We start from the raw sequence: 22,293 nt of genomic DNA, 5'->3' as shown, positions 1-22,293 counted from the left end.
GGAATGATATTCAAATTGCGAACATTTCATTTTAACGCTTTGCGAAGATATTCGCTCGCTCCCACGCTCCTCTAGTGGTAATACCGTGTCGATGAATCATACGATGATCACTACCTTTTTTGTTTTAATTTGAGGAATGCTTAAGAAGCTTTAAAGTACAAAACGCTATTAAATTACCTGACAGTCTACGAAACATTTTCACAAAATTTAGTAGGAAAATAATAACGTTAGTTATTATTAAAATAATTTTGTAATTGTTTGCACTGGTAGGTACTTATGTCGAAACATAAGCTAAACGTAAAAAGAAATTATTTAGTAGATAGTCACACTTATGTACGCACGCACAATTAGTTACACCAAAATAGGACTACATTTTTCTGGGGTAGGTATTTTTTCTGATTATGCCTACTGCTGTTGGCTACTTAAATAAATGAAAATTTAGTCACTTTCTATTATTTCATAGTGATTAGGTATGTATTTCATATTAACTTGCGGAAGTGAACTTTTAATTAATGATACCTATGTTCCGGTATCAATTTAAAGATAAAATCATCGACACGCCAATGCAAGTGCAAACACTATCCGAAGTTGAGACGTTTACGAAATGTGAACATTTCGCGAATTGATCGTCTGCGGAATTCTCATTTAGTCGATCCCTTCCCCGTCGCCCTCTCCGCCGCCGCTCCCTCGGCTCACACGACATATCTCTGATGGGGACTTTCCATTAGTGTTTATCAAATTAGTTTCATCACAACGGCGTTAAATAGAGTTCAGCAGGTCATATCATATCAACCGCAAGGCATACGGTAATGTATAATAACTGAAATAAAATGGAACAACGCATCTGTTGGCCTATTCCATGTTCTTCATAATGTAGCATGGTGTATATTTTCCGAAACGTTAATCGCAGAACCTCTGTCTCACCTAAATGATTTAAATAAACCATTTAGGTACAAAGATCGTAGAATACTTTTAACACAATGTGGTCCCATTCATATTAGGTATAAATTGAAACTCCATTGGAATGAATACGTCGTAATTAGTGCCTTAAAAGGCAAATATATCTTGTTTACACGTACAGAATTGATAATTGACGGAATTACGTGAAAATACCATAAACAATAATTCCAGAGAAAGCAGACTTAATAATAATAACAATGACTTTTAATAAATTCCGACTGGAACAGTGAAATTCCGTCAGCGCTACGAGATATTCAGTTATACATTAATAATTGTCGCACCCCCTTCCGCCCCCACCGCCCCCTCTCATTGTAATTTAAATGGATTCTGGCACAGATTAAGCGTCGATGTCTAAACAGTAATCGCCGCGGAAGATCAAAAACAAAAATCATTGATTCATATAGATAAAACAATGTAGGTACACTTATAAACGTAATAAAGAAATACATTAAATGCTTGTAATTTTACTTTAAATGCCAGTTCTCAATCAAGGGCGTAGAACGGAAGAGAAGAACTGGCAATAAACTCTCCGCTAAATATGCTAACAGCCTTTTGTCGCATTGCGTAACTTGCTATCACAAAAATGTGTTTTATTCATTCCGTAAGGAAAGAGTCAATTTTTCAGATAATATTTTTCATATCGGCCTACTCTAATTGATAGTGACGGTTTCAAAAAAAACGAATTGTTCTTTCGTTTTTTTAAGCTTGAATACTGTACAAAGATACGTCCCCCGTCTTTTGCAGATTTGTACCCGCCGCTGAATAAATATCCAACTGAATGAATTGTGTAAACTGTGGCTCAGGCGACAACTAAATTGAAATATTTCAATTCGGTCTCACCTTCCTCACTCAGATAAAATTGATATCCAATTTAATAACCGTTTTCATCGGATTGCATTTTACAATTTTAATTACAACGAACTCTAACTATAAAGTATATTTTTCACTATAAGCAGTTAATAAAGCAAAAACAATTTAGTGTTGTTGTCTGAATTACGTTTTTTTGTGAGTTACCGCTTTAATAGTTGATCACTGTATGTGTATATGGAATTATTTCTTAAGAATGAATATTCAGTGAATAAAATTGTTATCTCATTGACAACATCGATGCTATCACTTGATGCGAAGTGAAATGAACGACTTAATAGAGGCAGAGCTACTGCAGCAATGTTATCAATATAAATCTCATTAAAGCCAAATAAAACATGGGTTAACACTGGAAACAGCTCACAAAACCGAGAATATATTAATAAAAAACGTATCCACGACTCGAATAACAAATATAATTGTGTTTTTTTGTGCTCCATTCAATAGAGCTTTGTTCGCGAACTCAAAAAAGTCACCTTTATAAATTAAGTTTCATCGTCGGCGAGCCAATCGCGGGCCGAGGGCGGGGTTAGCGGCCTTCCCATTGGTGCTTCAGATCCACTCTTCTCATAACATTTTATATAACCGGATGATACAACATATACAGTTAACACTCCAGCGAGAGCGGGATGGAGCTACGCGGTTTGTATACAGTGTATCGCTTCGTCCCGCTCGCGCCCGGCCCCGCAACTGTCGGCGTTCCACCAAAAATGAAGCAACAGTGTTCGTTACAACTTGCCAAGGAACGGTGTCTCGTTCCGTTTGCCGCTCGCGCTTTTGTACGTCCTAATACTGTCCTAATACTCTCCTAATATTGACCTAATACTATACAATAATAGCCATTCCCAAAGATAAATATTATTCAGTGACGTTTAAAGATGTGTTTCGTGTGTTTGTAACTTATACTTTTGACTGGACTCGAAAGCGAAAATGTCTCTACCGAACGGTGTTGATGTATCACAACTGGTGCAGCATCCAGTTTTAGCTGCTCTCCCACCTTTCTTCCTGCGAGCCTCCGAGAGATATCAGGTCAGTGAATGCTGATAACGTGACATATCATTTATTCTTATTTGTTACATTGAATAAACTAGGAACTTAAAATAATCTAGACCAATATTTTTATTGGTAATCTAATTTCGGTAGTTGAATTGAGAACCCAATCCGAATTTAAAACTTGTGTTCTTATAAAACTGCCGTACCAAACTTGTAAAATACCCAACAATTTTAATATAAAATTACAAAAGATTAAAAAGCGGTCTCTCGTAACACTTCCGCCGCTCCACCGTTGCGGATAAAGGTGCCAAAGTTACAACGTAATTAAATTATAATATTACAACTTTATTGTAAATGAACTCTATATTAAGGGTTAGTGAGACCTTTAATTATATTATCGTTACATTCATTCGCGTGTTTTGTTGTAACACGATATTTTCGTAATTTCCGGTTTGTAGGTCAGTAGTTGCAAGAGCATAAGAGATATTTAAAAAAAGTGCGAAATCAGAGACGTTTGCTTAGAGTTATTCAGGCATTATTGAGTGAAACGATTATTTTTTTTGAAGATGTTGCTAGCTCAGCTCAGGATTTGGTTTGCAATTCGCTTTTTCCCTTAATGTATGTCTTGTTAATTAATTTTGTATGTTGTCATAAATAGTTGTTTCAAAAATTAGTCTAGTCCTTAAGTTTAAAGATCGTGAAAGATGTTACCGATATATTGTTAATACCTAGACTATTAGTTGCCGCCGGGGGTAACTTTGTGTAGATTAAATACGTAAAACATATAAGTAGATATATAGGTACAGGAATATACATAGATATATATATATATATATATATATTCTATAGGTTCTATAGGTTCTTAATAACATTTATCAGTCATTTAGCGCCTAATTTTGTCGTAATGATATGTTAAAAAATATTTGTCTAAAATTCCCCGAAAGTTTTAATACTTACCTATTCATCTGGAAAGACACATTAATATCTACTTGTCGTACCTACGTTTTTTCTCTATCTTTTCATTAGAGTGAAAATAAAATTTGAGATACCTTTTATTGTTGTAAAATATAATATGTATTATTATACATTTATCAACAGCCAGGATTATTATTATTAACAATGTCTTAACTTTGGTAATAATTATACATTTATATACGGTTCTTAAGTATTACCTACTTAAACCATATAGGTAATTGTCTTATTTAAAAAAATATATTTTAAACAATGTGTTTTGAATGTCTGTTGACTTTTCTTTAATTTAATTCAGTTCTGGTTATAGAGCGAGTCACATTTTCTTTACACATCGGCCAATATCATAAAAACGGAGTAAAAGTCGAAACAAAAATTAATTAATATGAAATTAAAAATATATTTGCTACCTTCAGATAAAAATAATTATTTTGTAAATTTAATTAATATTTACAAGTTATTAATTTAGTAAACTGAAGAATTGATTATTTTTGTTCTGATCTCACAATACTTATTCCCGCCTACTGAGTTAAAAATATACTTTATTTGGTTTTAAGTGCTTTTTGAGAATTGATTGTAAAATTAATAGTTTCACATAAATTGTTTCTCTCTGAAAAGTATAAAAGAGATCACAACTTCAAAACATACAATCCCTTTGCTATTATTCTCTTTTCGAGAAATAAAAAAAATGTTATGGAGTTGTTAATTGAAATAAGTAGGTATCTCTGGTTCTTCTTTCTTATGATTTTGGAGTTGTTGCTGTCATTACTCTAGAGGAGGGTTTGAAGGTACAACAACCTCCATAACCCAACATTCTTTTATCACGACTGGAACGTGAATAAAATCACAAAAAAATACATACTATATAATAGATAACCTCGACGTTTAATATGCCATTGTATCCTTTATATACAATATTCTAGTAATTACACGTAATTTATTTCTTTATGAGAAACCTATAGAAGCCTAATTTATGGAATAAATAATTGCAAATAATAATACAAATGAAACTCAGCCAAATTTAGAAACATATTTATTTCAGTTTATTTATAGATTGCAACAGTCGCCACAGTCTTTTATTAAAATTTACTTAAGTAGAATCCGTGCAGCAATAAGTGCTGAAAGATATGTTTTGTATTCCAGCGGACCCCGAAGTGCGCGAGGTGCCGCAACCACGGCGTGGTATCTGCCTTGAAGGGCCACAAGCGATACTGTCGCTGGCGAGACTGCGTCTGCGCAAAATGCACGCTCATCGCTGAGCGGCAGCGGGTCATGGCAGCACAGGTATTATTTATATACTGATTTACTTAAATCGCATCTTTTGAACGTGCTTTGTTGCCGGTTGACATTCCTAGATTTGCTTAATTGATACAATTATTTTAAATAATTAGTTTACTAGCTTCATTAAGCCAACATTGTGTTCAAGGCAGATAGTCTCCGTCACTCCGTGACCTATGCCTGAGATCTTTCTATTTATTGCTTTAATTTCACCAGGCTTTAAATGATGAGAGTGAGCGCACACAGGACTTTTACAAAGGCTTCAGTGTCTCTGAGATTTTTCAACGTTATAAAATCGTAATATAATCAGTATATCGTGCAGGTGGCGTTAAGACGTCAGCAGGCTCAAGAAGAGAACGAAGCTCGAGAGCTGAACTTGTTGTACGGAGGTCAGCCGTCTGCTGGACCGCACTTTCCAGAATTAACTGACGAACCAGGTGAGCTTTTTAACATCACAAGCCAAAAACATTTAAGCAATGAAGTATATGTTAACCAAACGACTTTCAGGAATATATTCGTTATGTCATGATACGTTATATTAGGTCCTACCATTGATTGCCTAAAAACAGTATTCTGGTAGATAATAGTAATAAAAACATTTATTTATATATAATAAATGGTGCAAATAGGCATTATTATATTATCTTTGCATTAAGGTTTCTGTAATTTCTACATATTAAACAATAGCGCTAAGTGCAACGAGTTTTGTGAATGATTGATGGTATACCTACTATCTACTCATTTTTACATAGACGCCTGTGAGCGATGTTCTTCAGTAAATAGATTAAGGAAAAAGAAAATACACAGTCATTTGCTAAATGGTAATGGTAAAAAATAGGGATTTCCGAAGATACTTATACAACTTTTTAAATGTTTCGTCCGTCCGTGCGAATGATCGCATATTATTTGTTGTGATTTTAACTTCATAATCACCTTTATAAATTCACCTGAAATTAGGTGTTAAAAGGTCAAGGTGTTGAGCCGTCTTTCATGATTTCGAGTAAAGCGATTTGATGACATGTTATCTAGTCATTCTAACTACACGTTTATTCGGATATTAGAGTTAATTAACGTCTGAAATGCGTCACAAAAAGATCTTAAAATGTCGTTAGCGACGGAAATTACTTTTTCAAACCAAAGCCGTAAATGTTTCCGCAAGCTTTTTATCATAAAAATCTACTGAATAGCGAAATATTCTTATTATGTATTTAATTGAGAGTATATTATATTAAAGTGAAATAAAACACCTTTTATAGCGGGACTTAAACACAGGGTGCTGTCGAGAAATGAAAACAATTTTCTTTTCTAAAGCTCACTCGGTGGGTGTTGATCTAAGACATATACATATAAACACACATGTGTTTATCGTCACAACATACTCATGTTGCCGCTAAAAAAGGGAATTGTGCGACATTTTAATATTTGCCCTTTCTCGAACAGTTTTAATTTTGCTTGCGGAATGTTTCATTGAATTGGTTTCAAATGGTTTTTATTTCAAATAGTGATTCATATTTATAGTAAAACAGACTTTCTTTATCCATGGAAATGTTAAATTAAATTAATATAACCCGTCCCTTAAGAACTTACCAAACTTGTAGCTACCCAAATCATTCACACTGTATTTTATTTTAAAGATTCAGACAAGGAAGGAAGTAAGATGTAGTCGTTCTGCAAAAAACCTAAATGCGCAAAGTCCAACAGCACTTTCCCTCGCGACGGAAACGTGTGATGTTTTTTTTAAACAGTTTCAAACGAATTTCAGCATTTATTTAATTGCGCCTTACTAACAAATCTTTATAATTTGCTGAAACATCAAAAGAGTTCTTTTCACTTCACGGAAACATAGCTTTAATTACAAATGCGGTAAAGCTCCCATTTCCCCACATGACCCACCCTCGCTACTATAACTTTTCCTGTTTTCCCTATATTAAGTGCCTGCTTTTCTTTTAATTAATGTTTTTATATGAAAGGCGAATAGTATGACACAATGGTTGGCCGCCTTCCTAATGATTTTACTATTTTTTATGAACTTCTCGCTATTACTTTACCATAAAAGGAAATAAATAAAATATAACTACGTACCTATTATAGTAATTCCTTATCAGCCATAAAACACTGATAAGCATTTATATAGATAATCACCGGTGGTAAGGTAAGAGCAGTTTCTTAATGAAAGTTTTTTAATTCCTTAAGTTGTTATTAACAAACAAACAAAAAAAAACAAACAAAAATATCTTTATTCATATAATTAAACAAGAACGTCAAAAAAATTAAATTAATTGTGAATTTACATTTACTGCTAGTTCTTAAATCAAGGGCGTAGAACGGAAGAGGAAAACTGGCAATAAACTGGCATTAATGATAAGTTGCTAGGAATGATAACAATTCTAAAATAACGTCTGTCGTCGATCTAAATACTACGCACGATGTCCATAAGGCTGTTCAATAAAGCCTTAATAAAGTGAGACTTTCTGGCGTGGAATGCCTCCAGTACCCTACACTGTAACTGTTAATACGTGACTCGTATCACATATTGTACATGTTATGAGTCGAGTGTTATTGGGGTATACTTTTATGACTGGTTAACAATTTATCATTTAGGTATTATTAAAAACTAATGAAATGTATTCCATGCGTTTCATGGTTTCATACATTACACTTCTCACTTGAAACAAGCATTACGAAGCACAATATGACAGTTCTAACTTTAAACTCACAAACAACAAGAAAAACTAAATTTACTTAAAACAGTTATTTCATCGGGCTGTCCTTTGACGGTTGGTCATCCTACCATCTCTTAAGTTGTCGTCGACTTTCCTTTCTAGGATAGCAATCCAAAATTTCCCTTGTCTACTTTTCCAGATACCAATTGGCAGGATCTAATGCTTCTGCTTACTCCTATGATACCTGCTTGACCTTAGCAATGCTTTCAAAACCATGGATTTTGAAATTCTGCTTGCGTTGCTTTGACTTTTGATTGACTGGCTACTGACTGGTTTGAAAACTATCTTTACAGTTTTTTTCCTGCCCGCACTAAAACGCAATATGATAGCGCAATCTTCTAATCTTCTAATCACAATATTCTCGACACATGCATCTCTTATATGAATGGAAAAGCTGCTTGACAAGATTGATCGCCTGCAGAATGTCTGCATATGCTTTATATTTGGTCTTAGGATATATGCCCTTTTCGACTCAGACGTGACACGCATATAATTCAACTTCTATGTTCAATTCTTTTCAATCTCAAAATTACCTCTAATCTTAAAAATCTTACACCTATAGGTCCTTACATCTATAGGTGACGCTCCTCTATTGGATGCATTTTGTTTTTATTTCAATTCCATCTCAAGGCTTGTCCTTAAGTTCTGGAATAGGCTCCCGACTCCATGTGAGTGCCCATCACTTTAGCCCCTTTTAAGACACTTCTATATAAACTTTTCTTAACCATATCCTATCCTGTTCAATCGTACTCGAACAAAATTATTGTACGAGTATTTCTTACTTTTATTGCATTATAATTCATGAATCCGTGAGATTTCAGTTTTTAGTTTTACTTAATTAATTTTTTTAACGTCGCGATGTATATATAAATCAATATCTGCCTTGTAATACTTAGCAATATTATGTAAGGCACGTTTATTACACATTACGTATATCGGTAAATACGCAAAGTAAAAGATGAAATATCAAAAACTACTAAACCGCTTCTTTAAAATGATGTTTAGTCATATTTGACATCACTTACACATATTTCTTTTTATGTTACAAAGTAAGTATACCAAATCTTTGGTAAATCGATTTTTAGTTCTAAAATTGTATTAATGTAATGAAAGTCGTTCAACGTTTGAACGCGACTTGTCAGCCGAACAACCCAAGCAATCTTTTATCTTGCCTGCTACTGTTAGGTGCATTCACGGTACATCTTAAAAATTCTTTGCCATGGTTATAATGTGTGTTCCATGTCAAACAACGTTGACCATGGCGATCAAGGTCTACATTTTCCAATACTTAAGTATCTTCTGGAAGCCCAAACCGATAAAATAAGCGGGAACTCCAATAACTCTCAATGTGTCACGATTTAAAAATGTTTTGTCAGAACATATCAGTTCGTTGATATATTCGTACCATGAAAATACATAGCAAAGTGTGCGTGTGAATTGATAAAATATATGGTTGTTCGTTATAATATGTAAAGCATATTAAATCATTAGCGCACTGAAACAGGATCAATAGCACTGCGTTCAATTGCACTTTACAACTTAATTGGTTATAAGTATACAGCACTGGCTCGCGGTTTCGCTTGTATATTGGTTTCATATATCCAGAGCATAATCACTCTGTTAGTGTGAGTTGAATTAATAATTATGTGAAACAAAAGAGGTTTTCACTGCCAAGATATCTTATGAAATGTCATTAATGAAAATTTGTCTATTTGATCTATCTCCTATATCCGTTTTGAAACCTGTATCATTAACCGCCACTCCAAGAAAACCCTTTTCCACAATTTTCCGTTCGAATCATTTTTCAAATGGTTCGTTATCATTTTGATCTTTTCCCTCAAAGATATCAAACTATCCCTCCCCCTCACACTTTTAGATCGCATATATCCTTCTCAGCCACACACGATTTCGATACCATTTATATTTCGAGTGGCACTTGCCGTATATCCATCCCACTCCAACTCGAGAGTATTTGTGTAGTCTATCCCTATCGCACGTCCACTTAGGTCAGTCGGATGCAACCTGGGTTTTTATTGTATAACTTATAATGAACCCGTTTGAAAGGGAAGGGTACTCAGTATTTTATTTTTACAGTTTATTGCAAAAGTAAAGTTTAATTTAATGCCGGTTTGAGTTTGGGATTCTTTAATTAATGCTCTTTGTGGCTAAATGTCGGGCTTTCGCTTAACGAATAATATATTTTGCTCCGTTTTGTGAGCATTCGTTTAACTTTGGTAATTATACAAGTGCCTACTTATTAGTTATATGACGATTATATGTAGATGTACACAACGGGAACGCGATCATATCATTTTTAAATGGATTTAAATGAAAAATAGCAGATGTCCCTCGCGAAATGAAGATCAGTGTATTTGTGAAACTCTATTAATACAAAACTTAACCCTCGACCCCCGAGTGGAGTGATTAGCGATACTAACAATGCGACCCCGCTTCGTCCACGGCTTGTTCGCGACACCTATTATTTACGAGCGACCACTTTTTACTCAAAACTCATCTCAATCGCCGTGGCTCAAAGTTTAAATTTTAATCACAAAGTTAAAGTTTAAAATTGTTCGATAGATTTACCTTTATTATTAGAAAATTAACTTTATTAACAGGCCGATAGATGTTCGATTTGATCGCACAGTCTGGTGGTTCGATTTAATTACAGAAGCGCCTGTATTGAAATAGTTTAGGGTCGAAAGTTGCTTGTGTTTAAAATTTAAACTTTGATATTGGATTGAGTAACTCTAAATCGGCGGGTGGTAACAATAAAACCAATTGTTGGGTGCTTCTATTATTCACGTGGTCACACGAAATTTACCCTTGTGTTTGAAATAATACAGTATGAGTTCGCGTGGCGTCTTTGTACGCTAAAATTCATTCGATTGAGGAATTAGTAGTCTATAATCATAGTGGTTTAGGGCTGGCATGTTGTTAAATTGATGCTCGAAGCAATTGGTATTTTATTATTCCATATAATTTTTTGGCTCAATTTGTCTATATGAATATACTAAAGTATGAATAAAAAGGTCGTAGATATATGGATGAAACAAATTAACTGATAAATTAATGTGACGATATTATATAAGTAAAAGTTCGATCGATAGGTCAGTTATAATTTTTAACAAATATTATACACATTGCGCCAACCCTGGAGACGGAGTTATATTTAATATAGGCTGATGGGATTACTGGCTTTCAATAAGAGCCGAGTATTAGAGACAGTAAATTCCGATCGTATGTCGAGTTCTTTTGTAATCACACTTTATTAACATTTTATTACTTTCTGGCGACGCCCTTCTTCACTTTTGAATTATGACAACATCTATCTTTGTAATTTAATTGTACTGGAGCCATTGTTTTACGGGAGATGTAAGGGAGGGTATTTAGAAATAAAACCGGGATTTATCTCATTTATGAATTAAAAAAATTAGAGTTGCTTTTATGTTAGAAATGCGTGCAACAGGGGGTCCCAGTTAGTCTGACATCCCCGCCCTTTAGTGTAAACGATACAGGCAGAAAAATTGATTTAGCTGTAACACGATCTCGCGGCTTCCGCTGTTTTTATTTGCTTTCTTCGTTTTATTTTTTCATTAAATGTTACCTGACGCCATGTTACAAACGTACGAATACTTACAAGGTTTGATTAAATTTTTTGTTTACTTCGATAACAATTGTTATGTTTTCACCTCATCATTTTAGTACCTATTAAATAATACGCAAACGTGGATAATTGTATATTTTATTAACATTAAAAACAGTTTTAATACTGTACATAATTCTATATGAGGACAAATCAGACTCAATTAAACAGTGACAATACAATACTGGTGATTATTCGACTCCATGGAGAGATGTCTAATTGATCAGAGACACAATAGTTCAGTATCGCGGGTAGGGGCCATCACACGTCACACATCAAACGCACTGAGCGCCGAATTACCTTGAGGGCGAACAGGGATAACCGGGTCGAATAATATGCTAATGAAAAGAAATGGCAAGTAGTCCTCAATCATGTGAAAATCTAACGAAATCACAAGAACAAGAAACAGAGAGATAATATCTAAAAGCAATCCAACACTACGTTTTAGTCTTTGGCATTTTATTAAATTAAAGGTAGTCAATACAGAATAATTGAGGCGAGATAACTAACAACAGTTTAGTGTAAAAGTGAAAATTTAATGGCCCACGCACCACCCTAACCCGATATCGAAGAGCACTTATCTTGAGCGCAATAAAAAATCACTCGTGCCTATTTCAAATACGACTTAAATTCGAAAAACAATTTTTTTATAAAGTTGTACAGAAAGTTACAACATTAATCGTCCTATCACTCTCATAATAAAGTTAAAATTTCTTCGATAAACGATTCTTTCGCTCTAACAAGACACGGGGTTATTTTTAATTTCCTCGGTTTCAATAATCGCCGGTCAGTACAATAGAGGTTTTATAACTTGTTGAATTTGCCCTTCCTAATTCTATAGAGTTTTTCTCCACTTGAGTTTTTATGAGTGTGTACGGTGTATCAATCATTAGATTATGAGTGCCACTTGGACCTGTATACAAATATTTATCTTTGGGATTTGTGGTTTGATGCCTGGTAATGGAATTATAATTGTATAGAATTAAAATCTCTTGCAAAGGATATTATTAAATTAAAATGTATGAATTTTTTATTTCCATTGTTATTACTACGCCTCTCTAAACCGTAGCTCTACCGGCGTAGCTAATGTGCACCGTAGCTCGTCGTAGCAATTGTGTTGCTTATATAATTACTATGTTGGACATTTACATATAATACAAAAACCAATGAATAAAAAAAAATTAATACATAGGTTGTTAACCTATGTGTTAATTTTTTTTAGTTTGTTAAGTTAATAATGCTTTATTAAAAATAAATACATTGTAATATGCAAAGTTATCCCTTCAACCACAATTAGCGTCTACAGATAAAGCTTTGAGCGTTGGCCGAGCCGCTCCCCTCAATAATAAATAAAAGTTAATTACGTCATTATTTCTTCGTGGACTCGGCTAATTACCGGCGGTTTTAGTTTTTGTTTAATTCTTTATATACGAAAGGCTTTTATTGATTTGGATATCAAAGAGTATTAAACAGACAAAATAGTAGCCAATCCTCGGCGATGTCGTTTTGGCTCGGTAAAGGATTGTCGGGAAGTGGGAACATTGAATATGCATGTACAGTCGGCCGCAAACGTCTGTACAATTGTATTGAAGCGACACGTCGGCCGTCGCTCGCAGACGTCAGTAAATCCGAGCACAATACGCCGCGACAGTACCGTGGCCGGCCGCCAGAGCATTGTGCGCTTGATTTATCGCCGACGCATTACTGTGTCGCGCAATGCAAACAACCATCGCGCTCGCCCTGCCTTGAGGTATGGTTATTGCGTGTAGCTTTTCATTGCACGAACGAGTAACAGCTCAGATGAGAAAGTGGATTAAATAAATCGAGAGTCCATCCGAACCACACTGTATTAATATCATTTGATGTTTGTTAAACGGAGCAGTAGCTGTAGGGCGACCGATGACAAGTCAACGTGCAGTAGATATGGTCGTAAATAGTTTTCAAAGATAAAGTATAAATATTGTTGAGATTATGGGTAGATAGCAGGTCCAGGTTTCCTTGGAGTTATAAAATATTTAATCAAAAGAATGAAAAGCATTAAAAAATACTATGGCTAACATTGTGTTCCAACAAAAACACCCACTTATTTAATATACACAATTATATGAATAACAAATGTACATAATACAAGCAGATGTCCTATCAAATACAATTCATCTATTCAAATGTTCTTATTCAGTTACACACATACGATTCGATATTTCTATCCCCCTCACACGTGTAATGAGGACCGAAAAGGCCAGAGTATAAGTGTTTGTATTGGATTCATAATAGTGTATTATTTTAATGAAATTCAGTATGTGCTCGAGGGAGGGTTTTATTGTTTTTTTGTTTGGCTCCTTTCTCCATACGTCCTTTACTTTGTAAAGTTTGGTTTTGTAAGTTGATTTAATATTTGTTTATAATTGATTTATTTGTGTATGATTATCTAAATAGACAACATATTATTACATAAGTATTTTAAAGGCTGACAGAAATAAACAGCTTGAATGTAAAATGATTTTTAATAATTTAAACACACCTACGTTAGTTATAATGACTCAAAGTTAAATAAACATATCATCCATCATATGTGATCAGCTGTTCTGATAGGGTTTGTAAAACTCCACTAAAAACTAACAAAAAAAGGATATTTGCCTGCATTTTCTATTCCCAACGTTAAACACTCGAAACCGAACGGAACACTCAAAACAAATAAAACCCCAAAAGCCGTATCGAAAACATTTTCGTTAAAAATAAGAAACAAAAAATCCGCTTTTCACTCGATATCGAATCGCACATATTGTATTGAACTAGTCGCACGATAAATGTAATCGAATCGTGTTTCCCCCGAGTCGAGTTCCCTCTCAGTACTTGAGTCTCAAAAAAACAATAAGTTCGACCATTAAATTCGCACACGTCACTGAAAACGAGCCCGCTTCTAATTGCTCGACACACAATGCACAACGTCAAATGTTTCTATTGTACTTGACATTATAAATATACCTGCTGAAAAACAACCGCTATGCTTTTGATAATTGTAATTTAATATTGCTGCATTACTCACACGAGCACGCATTGTTATCCCGATACACGTCTAGCGAAGTGTTTTTTCATTTACGTTTTTATGTAAACTAAGTATTTAAATATGTAAATGTAAATAATGATATATTCTTAGAGTAGCGTATCTGTTTAGGTATAAAGAGAGGAATACTAAAGGAAATATTCAAAAGAAACACTTAAAAATAAATAACAGAAACTTAAAGTGCAAATATTTGAACCTCCGTACCTCGGCACATAATTTGAGCACTTTTGTCCACGACTGTATTTTTAACGCAATGTACCTTTTTAACGATACACGGAAAGTGTTTCAAAGTGGTTTGTTCACGCGACTGTTGATTTTATATTCTCTGGTCTTTGTTAAAGCGATATAGAGTGATATACATTTTGAAGTCACATCAACATACAAAACCATAAGACTGCGTCAAAATACAAATGACTTGACTTGAAATCTAATTCTCAAATCTGCTTAACATTGTTTTTAGTCCGTGACAGCTAAGTGTAACAAGAAGAAACTTTTATAAAAACTACTCTTTGTCCTTAGTTCAAAAACGCGCCCGAATTACCGAGGTATGCTCCAGTCCATCACCACCCGAGACCCAGGATTCCAAGACCCCGATAAGGACCTCCCCTCTAGATTCGCCCCCACCACGATCTCCGTCAGACCATGAATTGAACGTGGAGGAAGAATTGGAGCATTCGGAACCTTCATTGACGCCAGAAAATCTGTCGCTCAAAGAAAGGCAGGATGAGGTTGGTCTTTTTAATGGGTATTTTTTTCATTATTAAGTATGTAGTTATGTAATTTGTGAAGGGGTATGATATATCTGAAGGTATTTCATTAATTATATGTATTTCAATTATGATCTTTATGGGTTATAATTTGTATAGCATTTTTCAACGATTTTATACTCGATAGAATTAAAAATAAGCTAATTATTGAAATGTGCATAGGTCAAGAAAGAGGACGATGATAAATGGGACAACAACTTCAAGTACAGACGTGGTAAACAGGAGGGTCACACGCCAGAGTCTCTGGAGGACACCTCGCCCTTCCAAAAATCACCCGTCGATGTCCTCATTAAAGTATTTCCCAGGCGGAGCAGACAGGTGAGGACATAAGGCGGTTTCAAATAATAACATTCATTTGTGTCTGACCTTTTATCAATTAGCAACAACATTTGAGTCGCTTCTTAAGTTTATTCTGTGTTCTCTTTATGATTCAGGAAATAGAAGTCATCCTCGCCAGATGTAAAGGGGACGTTGTGGCCGCTATGGAAACTATGGTCAACGGCCCTGAATCTTCCTACATGACTCCAGATTCACCCTACATGAACTACCAGTCCAAGTCTGCGTTTTCTCCGCTCTCTAATCATAGCTTTAAGTTCTCGCCTTCTAGAAGATTCCTTACTCCTCCCTACAGTGGAACAGGATATTTACCTACGGTGATAAGGCCACCTCCAGAATATATGTCTTCGTTTCTACCACCTTCTGAACTGATGTATGGCAGGCAGCTGCAGGTGCCATCTCCTGGTACTTCACCTACCTCTGATAATACGAATAATGAAGGGTTCTCCGATTAGGGTTTGCAAAATTGGACAGTGCTGTAAGCTGTCTTATAATGTTCACTGTAAATATAAAAAAATGGTCACATTGAAATGAGGTATTTCGTTATTTTAGCAAAATAATAAATAGCTTAGGAGATCCGTTCACACAAGTTGTAATATATCAATAGTACCTATGTTTAATATCCTTTCAAGGAAATAATATTCGGTAATAAGAAAAAGATGCTCTTGACGAATAAAATTAGTGATATTATTTTTTGCTAACCTTACAACAGTAGTGTTGTAAGGTTTATTTCTTATATTGTTGTACAATGAAGTTATAAAAGATAATAAAGAAAACCTTAGGTGATATAGGTAATTAATAAAAAATTGTAAATAACTACTGAATAAAAATAATTATAGTAGAATTTATTGATTAAGATTTATCTAAGTATACGTTATTATTAAATTAATAATTGTCATTTCTGTATTATAATTGGACTTAATAGTTTAGAAAGCAATACTTACAAATTAATACGTGTTTTGTTATTTTTCTGTCAACCGCCAACACCATCTCTTTACTCTAAATATTCAGTTAATTCTAATATTTAATAATCGAGTTCATAGATTTTCTTTTCAATTAGTTTTCTAAGAATCTTTTTGTTTCAAATTACACTTTCATGTGCGAAAATAAAATCCATGTAACACAAAACACGTTTTTTCATAAAATAAGTCTTTTGTGTTGAGTTTGTCATAAAATTGTACTTACAGTAATCTCATATTTAAAAAAAATATCTTATAAGAGATGTATCAAAAAAACGTGTTAATTTGTTGAGTTAATTGACTTATCCAAAATAAATCTCATCGTGAATGGGACAGTGTTTTTTTCCACAAATTAAAATTTACACAATATTTATATTTTGTGTTTGCCGTATAGGTACGTTTAATTATTCATATTTAATGTTAGTTACGTCAGAATATCAACTGCGTCAAACGTATTCGTTATGTAAAAATAAATACCTTGTGTATACGTAATTATTATAGGGTTGTTATCTTACAAACATTGAAGTCCTACTCTCAACATAACATAACAAGAAATAAGTTTTTATTAAAAAGTGGAAAATTGGCGCACGTGGGATTTATTAAATATAACAAAAATTCACCAACAAAATATTTAGTTTTTAGTTTTCATAACTCAAATGAACTTCTTTTATAAATGAGTTGGAAAATTAATAATATTTTCCGTCTTAATACAACATATTTATAAAAATTAAAATGCAATGTAATGATTTACTAAAAATCAATCAATGTATTTTCATAAAATAATAATCCATATAAAACATTAGATTCACTTGCGACGCAATAAAAAATTATAATGTTAACATGAAAATACAAACGTAAATAATATTCACATTTTTTTGTGGCTTCATTCATCTAACTTTTTATTGTACGTAGTTAGATAATTATTTAGAAATTGTAATTAAAATACTAAAACTATGTTAAACACATACATATTATTATTCAATCTGCTGTTTTTAAAGACGTTAAAACACATATTACGAATTACTTCATAAGTTCACAAACATTTTTACAATAGATAAATATAATAAAAATTAGATTTTTGGATTTTGCTCTTGTAAGTAATTAATTTTAAAAAGTAACTATATACCTACCTATTAGAGTAATATAATAAGAAATACTCATATGATTAGTGTTCAGTAGTGTATAATGTAAATAGTGCAGAATGTAATCTCGTAGTAATTTTAATAAGTACCTTATACATAGTTGGTAATTGTATAAACTTTCGCTCAATAAATAGATCATTATGTCAATATTTGTTTTATTGCAACACTAATTGTTCAATCTTAGCATTTATAAACATAATCGTATTACCTTGACGTCTGGTCATACACGATTTTTAATTTGTTCCTACATATTGTCAGCTCCCATAACCAAGCGGCTTGTAAACAAATATGCGTCCGATAGTACACATCTAGATATAGCCTTAGTAATAGCCTTCACCAAAGCCATTCGGTGACAGGCCTACACTCGTCGACTACTCTGGCCGACATTGAGCACCGATTGCCGATGTTGACGTTAAGTTGACGGCAAGATGGTGACCTCAAGTTAAATTTAACGATGGACACACGAACAGTGATTTCTCTCGATTAAAAGGATTCTAGGTCCTTGAAGCTCAAAGAAGGAAATATGTTGAAATGAATAAATGCAAAACATGTTATGTAAGTACGATAGCTATATTAATACACAAATGAATGAAATTTTATACGAGGCAATTCTCGGAATATACTTATTAGTATAGAAGCCGTGTGCTTGTAAATGATGGTCCAGAATCGGCCCTTTGTTTAATAGTTGAACGCAGACATAGGGGTAACAAGAGACAACTGATTCGCTATCGATAATTGATTTTGAGAACACTTGATTGCGAATACAGACATATTAGAAGAAGTAGTTGTAAATCGAATTAAAATATCATTTATGAATACACTTATGAATGTTAATAAAACATTTAATGTTTCTAAATTTACATTACTGCCAGTTCTCAAGTCAAGGACGTAGAACAGCCGAGAGGAACTGGTTGTGTCACTTATAAATGGCTAAGGTTTGTTGTTTAAAGAATTGTTTTTAATGCTTAACAAAAATAATAAATAAATATGCAAACCAAATATCTATGCGTAATATACATTGTGAAATACCAACTATTAGACCTACAAAATTGTTAGACATAAATTGTTACACGGCTAGCCGTGTCAGATCCCATCCGTCACCATTGGGTAGCAGCCTTTTACGTGTAAACATTATTCAAATGCAATTTGTACTTATACCAAATCAGAGTTTAGTGACCTATTTTGTGCTGGTGTGGGGAACTACTTAGTTCAAAATGGTTTTTGATTCTTGGCACGAAGGAAATGCAGCTGTACTCGTCGAATAGCTAATACGATTCAGCAGTAAGAAATATAAAAAAGTGACATATTACTAGCTTAGTTATTGGGGCAACTGAGGAACCGTAGAAATTGAAGTTACTAGTTTTCTATTTGTTAAAGACTAAACCAGCTCAATGAGATGAATTAGATTGATTTTTTCCTTTTAGGAATTTGGCTTGTTTTTTTTAGCACAGTGATGTTTAATTATTAATGATAATTGTCAAGTAAAGTAATGACAGATTATTGCTCCGCTGGTTTGACAAATCTGATAAAATTATCCAGAAATATATGTCATTATTTTCCGTCAACTACCCTTAATAATTTTAATCTTCATACCATATTATACATACTTTGTTACAACATACCCAATACTGTATTTTTTTAATAACTGCTATAAATAAATATATACCTGACTTGGAGTGTACTTATCAGGGTAATAAACAGAGCTTATGTATAACTTGTGTTCAATTCGGTAGTGGCTTATGATAGTGTTAATAAATCTAAATAATACTTATGGCCATTATTCGAAACGAGAATTATAAAATACGATTTAAGTGTGGTAAAAACTAAAGTGTTAAATATTGGCTTCAAGTGTACGATAATTGTTTACGCTTTGAATTATTTTTTATAATATTTATCTGTAACTTAACTAAAGTTGGTTCCATAGCTCCTGCAATGTTAAAATATGCTTAGTTTTCCTTCAGTTTTCAACAAAATACAATATAGACAATATTGTATTATAAATAAATATCTGTCATTAAAACTTCTACTATTAAAATAAATTGTTAACGATTTTTTAGATAAAATCTAAAAGCAATTGCAACTGGTTAATCCTGGATTACGAATCAAAAATCAAAGGAACTGCAAATGACATAAGCGTGTAACTCATAAGTGTCTGACCAGAGATTAGTTTAACCAAATAATTTAAACCCCTTGAAGACATGAAGCGTTTATCATATTAAAGTACCATTTATCTCAACTTATTACAGTCTAAAATAGCGTAGCGTTTTAAACCATATTAAACTATTTTTATACAACTAATATACTTAAACTAAAATAGCCCATATGTGTTGGACTTAGGACACACATTTATTTTTAAGCTGTGGTTGGATTTGTATTCATGAGTTTTGAATTTGGTCGTCACGGGTCGGCCACGTGACGGCGAAACACCGGAAGGGGTGGTGAAATGGGTTAGTGTGTTTGTGGGAATATAAATAATCAGATTATACGTTCCATTTCAATTGTATTTGTGGGAAATGAATTGAGTTTTTATTAATTTTAAAAGAGAAAATTTGTTATGAAGACTACATCCCTCATACTACTGTATGAGGCAAGCTACTGCTTGATATAGTTTTGTGAAATGTTCCGGTCATAAATTGCTGTATCGTCTTTCATAATATCTACATACAAGTAAGTAAATACTACATTTGTAAGCCTTCTGTGCCTGAGACACGCCATCGATTTGTGATGTGGTGTTTTTTTATACCAATTTTAAATATTCTTACCGAATAAACATTTCATTTACTTGTACACAATAATAATAATAATTAAGAATACATAAACAAAACACAAAAATAATACTAGAACGGTTAGTCTCGGTGGCCTGGTTGAATTAATATAAATTTGGAGGCAGCCCTATCACTACAATGGGCTCGGAGTGCAAGTTATTGGGCAACTTTATGTATAATTCAAATTCAAACACTGTCGGGTTTACTACGAGCGCTACGAACTGCTACGGAGTGCTACGGTCTGCTATGGACTCAGCAGTAAGAACAATGTTATGCATATAAACTGGCATTTATTAGGAAAATTTTACTAAAATAACACCAGTTTAAATTGCTGTGTGCTGGTGGCTGAATGAGAAACCATTCTTAGTTTATGCTTATGTAACAAAATATACAACATAACATTTTGAACATACTAAATTATAGATTTGGGCAACAAACTTTCTTAATTGCACAAAATCAGTACAAGATTCCTTTTAAAGATACGACCTTTCGAAGACAAGGCAAAAACTTAATCATCTTTTCCAGACCCGAAAACATTATTGGTACATCTGCAATCGTTCTGATGGCTTCAACGTTATACGCCACGTCCATCACCTGTTGTGACTAATGCTCTTTTAAAACACTTAACTGATCTATATTTGAAACATCTTTTGCATAAAGCTCTCCGGACGCCATAATTCAATACTTTTTAACGAACTCTCACTATTACAATAACTTGCCTCGAATGAGATAGAAATATAAGATATCTAAAGTTAGACAGAGACAGCCTGTGCTATTATTAAGTTTGGAATATTGAGTAGTCAGTTAAAACGTGGAATGGTGCGACATTGGAATAAACCTTATTTTTAATTTAAGTTTTGTATACAGATAAACGCGTTAATGATTTTTTAAATATATATATTTATTTATAGAACAGGGGGCAAACGGGCAGGAGGCTCACCTGATGTCAAGCGATACCGCCGCCCATTAATCGTCTAGTGTGGTTAATCTGTTGATTTAATAATACAATTTCAAATGTAATGTAAAACTTAGAGTAACGAAAAAGTTTTACGAATTACATAAATATCGCCATACTCTAGTAATCCTTGATAATCTAATATCGCATTTTTATTATATATTCAGTTTTAATAGATAGTATTTCGTTTTCGTTTTTTATTGTAGGTAAAGTCATTAATAATTATTTTTTAAGTAGACGTAGAGGCACAATACGAAATTCCATCCGTATCACCTCAACGTTCCACAATTTAGCGTTGTCAAGGCTTAAGCTTTTGTTAACCACCACCTGGAACCAGCTGCCTGAAGTATTTACGAACCAAGTCGACTAGGTTCTTCAAGAAACGTACCAATTCTTAAAAGCCCGGCAATGCACTCGCGAGCCCTCTGACATCGGAAATGTCCATGAGCGGCGTTTCACTTCCCATCAGGTGAACATCCAGCCCCTTTGTCCCCTGTTCTATAAAAAAAAAGGTTTTCAGTAACTTAAGCATAATTAAATAAGAAATGTACATATTAAATTAATTTTCACAACAACATGTACATTTTTATACGCAACGAATGAAAATAAATTAATTACGAACACACATCGATCAAGTAAAAATAAAATATTGTGGCCATAAGGGGTGAGAGGGGTGCCATCGGCCGAAGGGGGGGCAATAATAAAAATAATTACTGAGTGAGTGTCGCTGACAGCGGTAGGGTAGCTCTGTGTGGAGATGGCTTTATCTAGATTAATTTTACCCAAGAGTTGTATATTTAAATTTTAAGAAATAGTAAATATAAATAATGGAATTGGGCCCGTATCTGTTTTCTCTCACTGAGGCGTAA

The 22,293-nt window shown here is 33.5% G+C and overlaps 1 protein-coding gene across 1 annotated transcript; it reads left to right on the top strand.

Moving 5' to 3' along the window:
• Nucleotides 1-2,566: 2,566 nt before the first annotated feature.
• On the top strand, nt 2,567-16,297 carry LOC111001373 (doublesex- and mab-3-related transcription factor A2). Its single transcript, XM_022271256.2, has 6 exons — nt 2,567-2,856; nt 4,933-5,073; nt 5,390-5,504; nt 15,020-15,228; nt 15,430-15,585; nt 15,702-16,297. The coding sequence occupies exons 1-6, from the start codon at nt 2,758-2,760 to the stop codon at nt 16,056-16,058; spliced, it is 1,077 nt and encodes a 358-aa protein (XP_022126948.2). The 5' UTR covers nt 2,567-2,757; the 3' UTR covers nt 16,059-16,297.
• The last annotated feature ends 5,996 nt before the right edge of the window (nt 16,298-22,293 follow it).

The sequence above is a fragment of the Pieris rapae genome, chromosome 18, assembly GCF_905147795.1.
Source record: "Pieris rapae chromosome 18, ilPieRapa1.1, whole genome shotgun sequence".
Lineage (NCBI taxonomy): Eukaryota > Metazoa > Arthropoda > Insecta > Lepidoptera > Pieridae > Pieris > Pieris rapae.
This window is presented reverse-complemented; position numbering and strand designations above follow the sequence as displayed.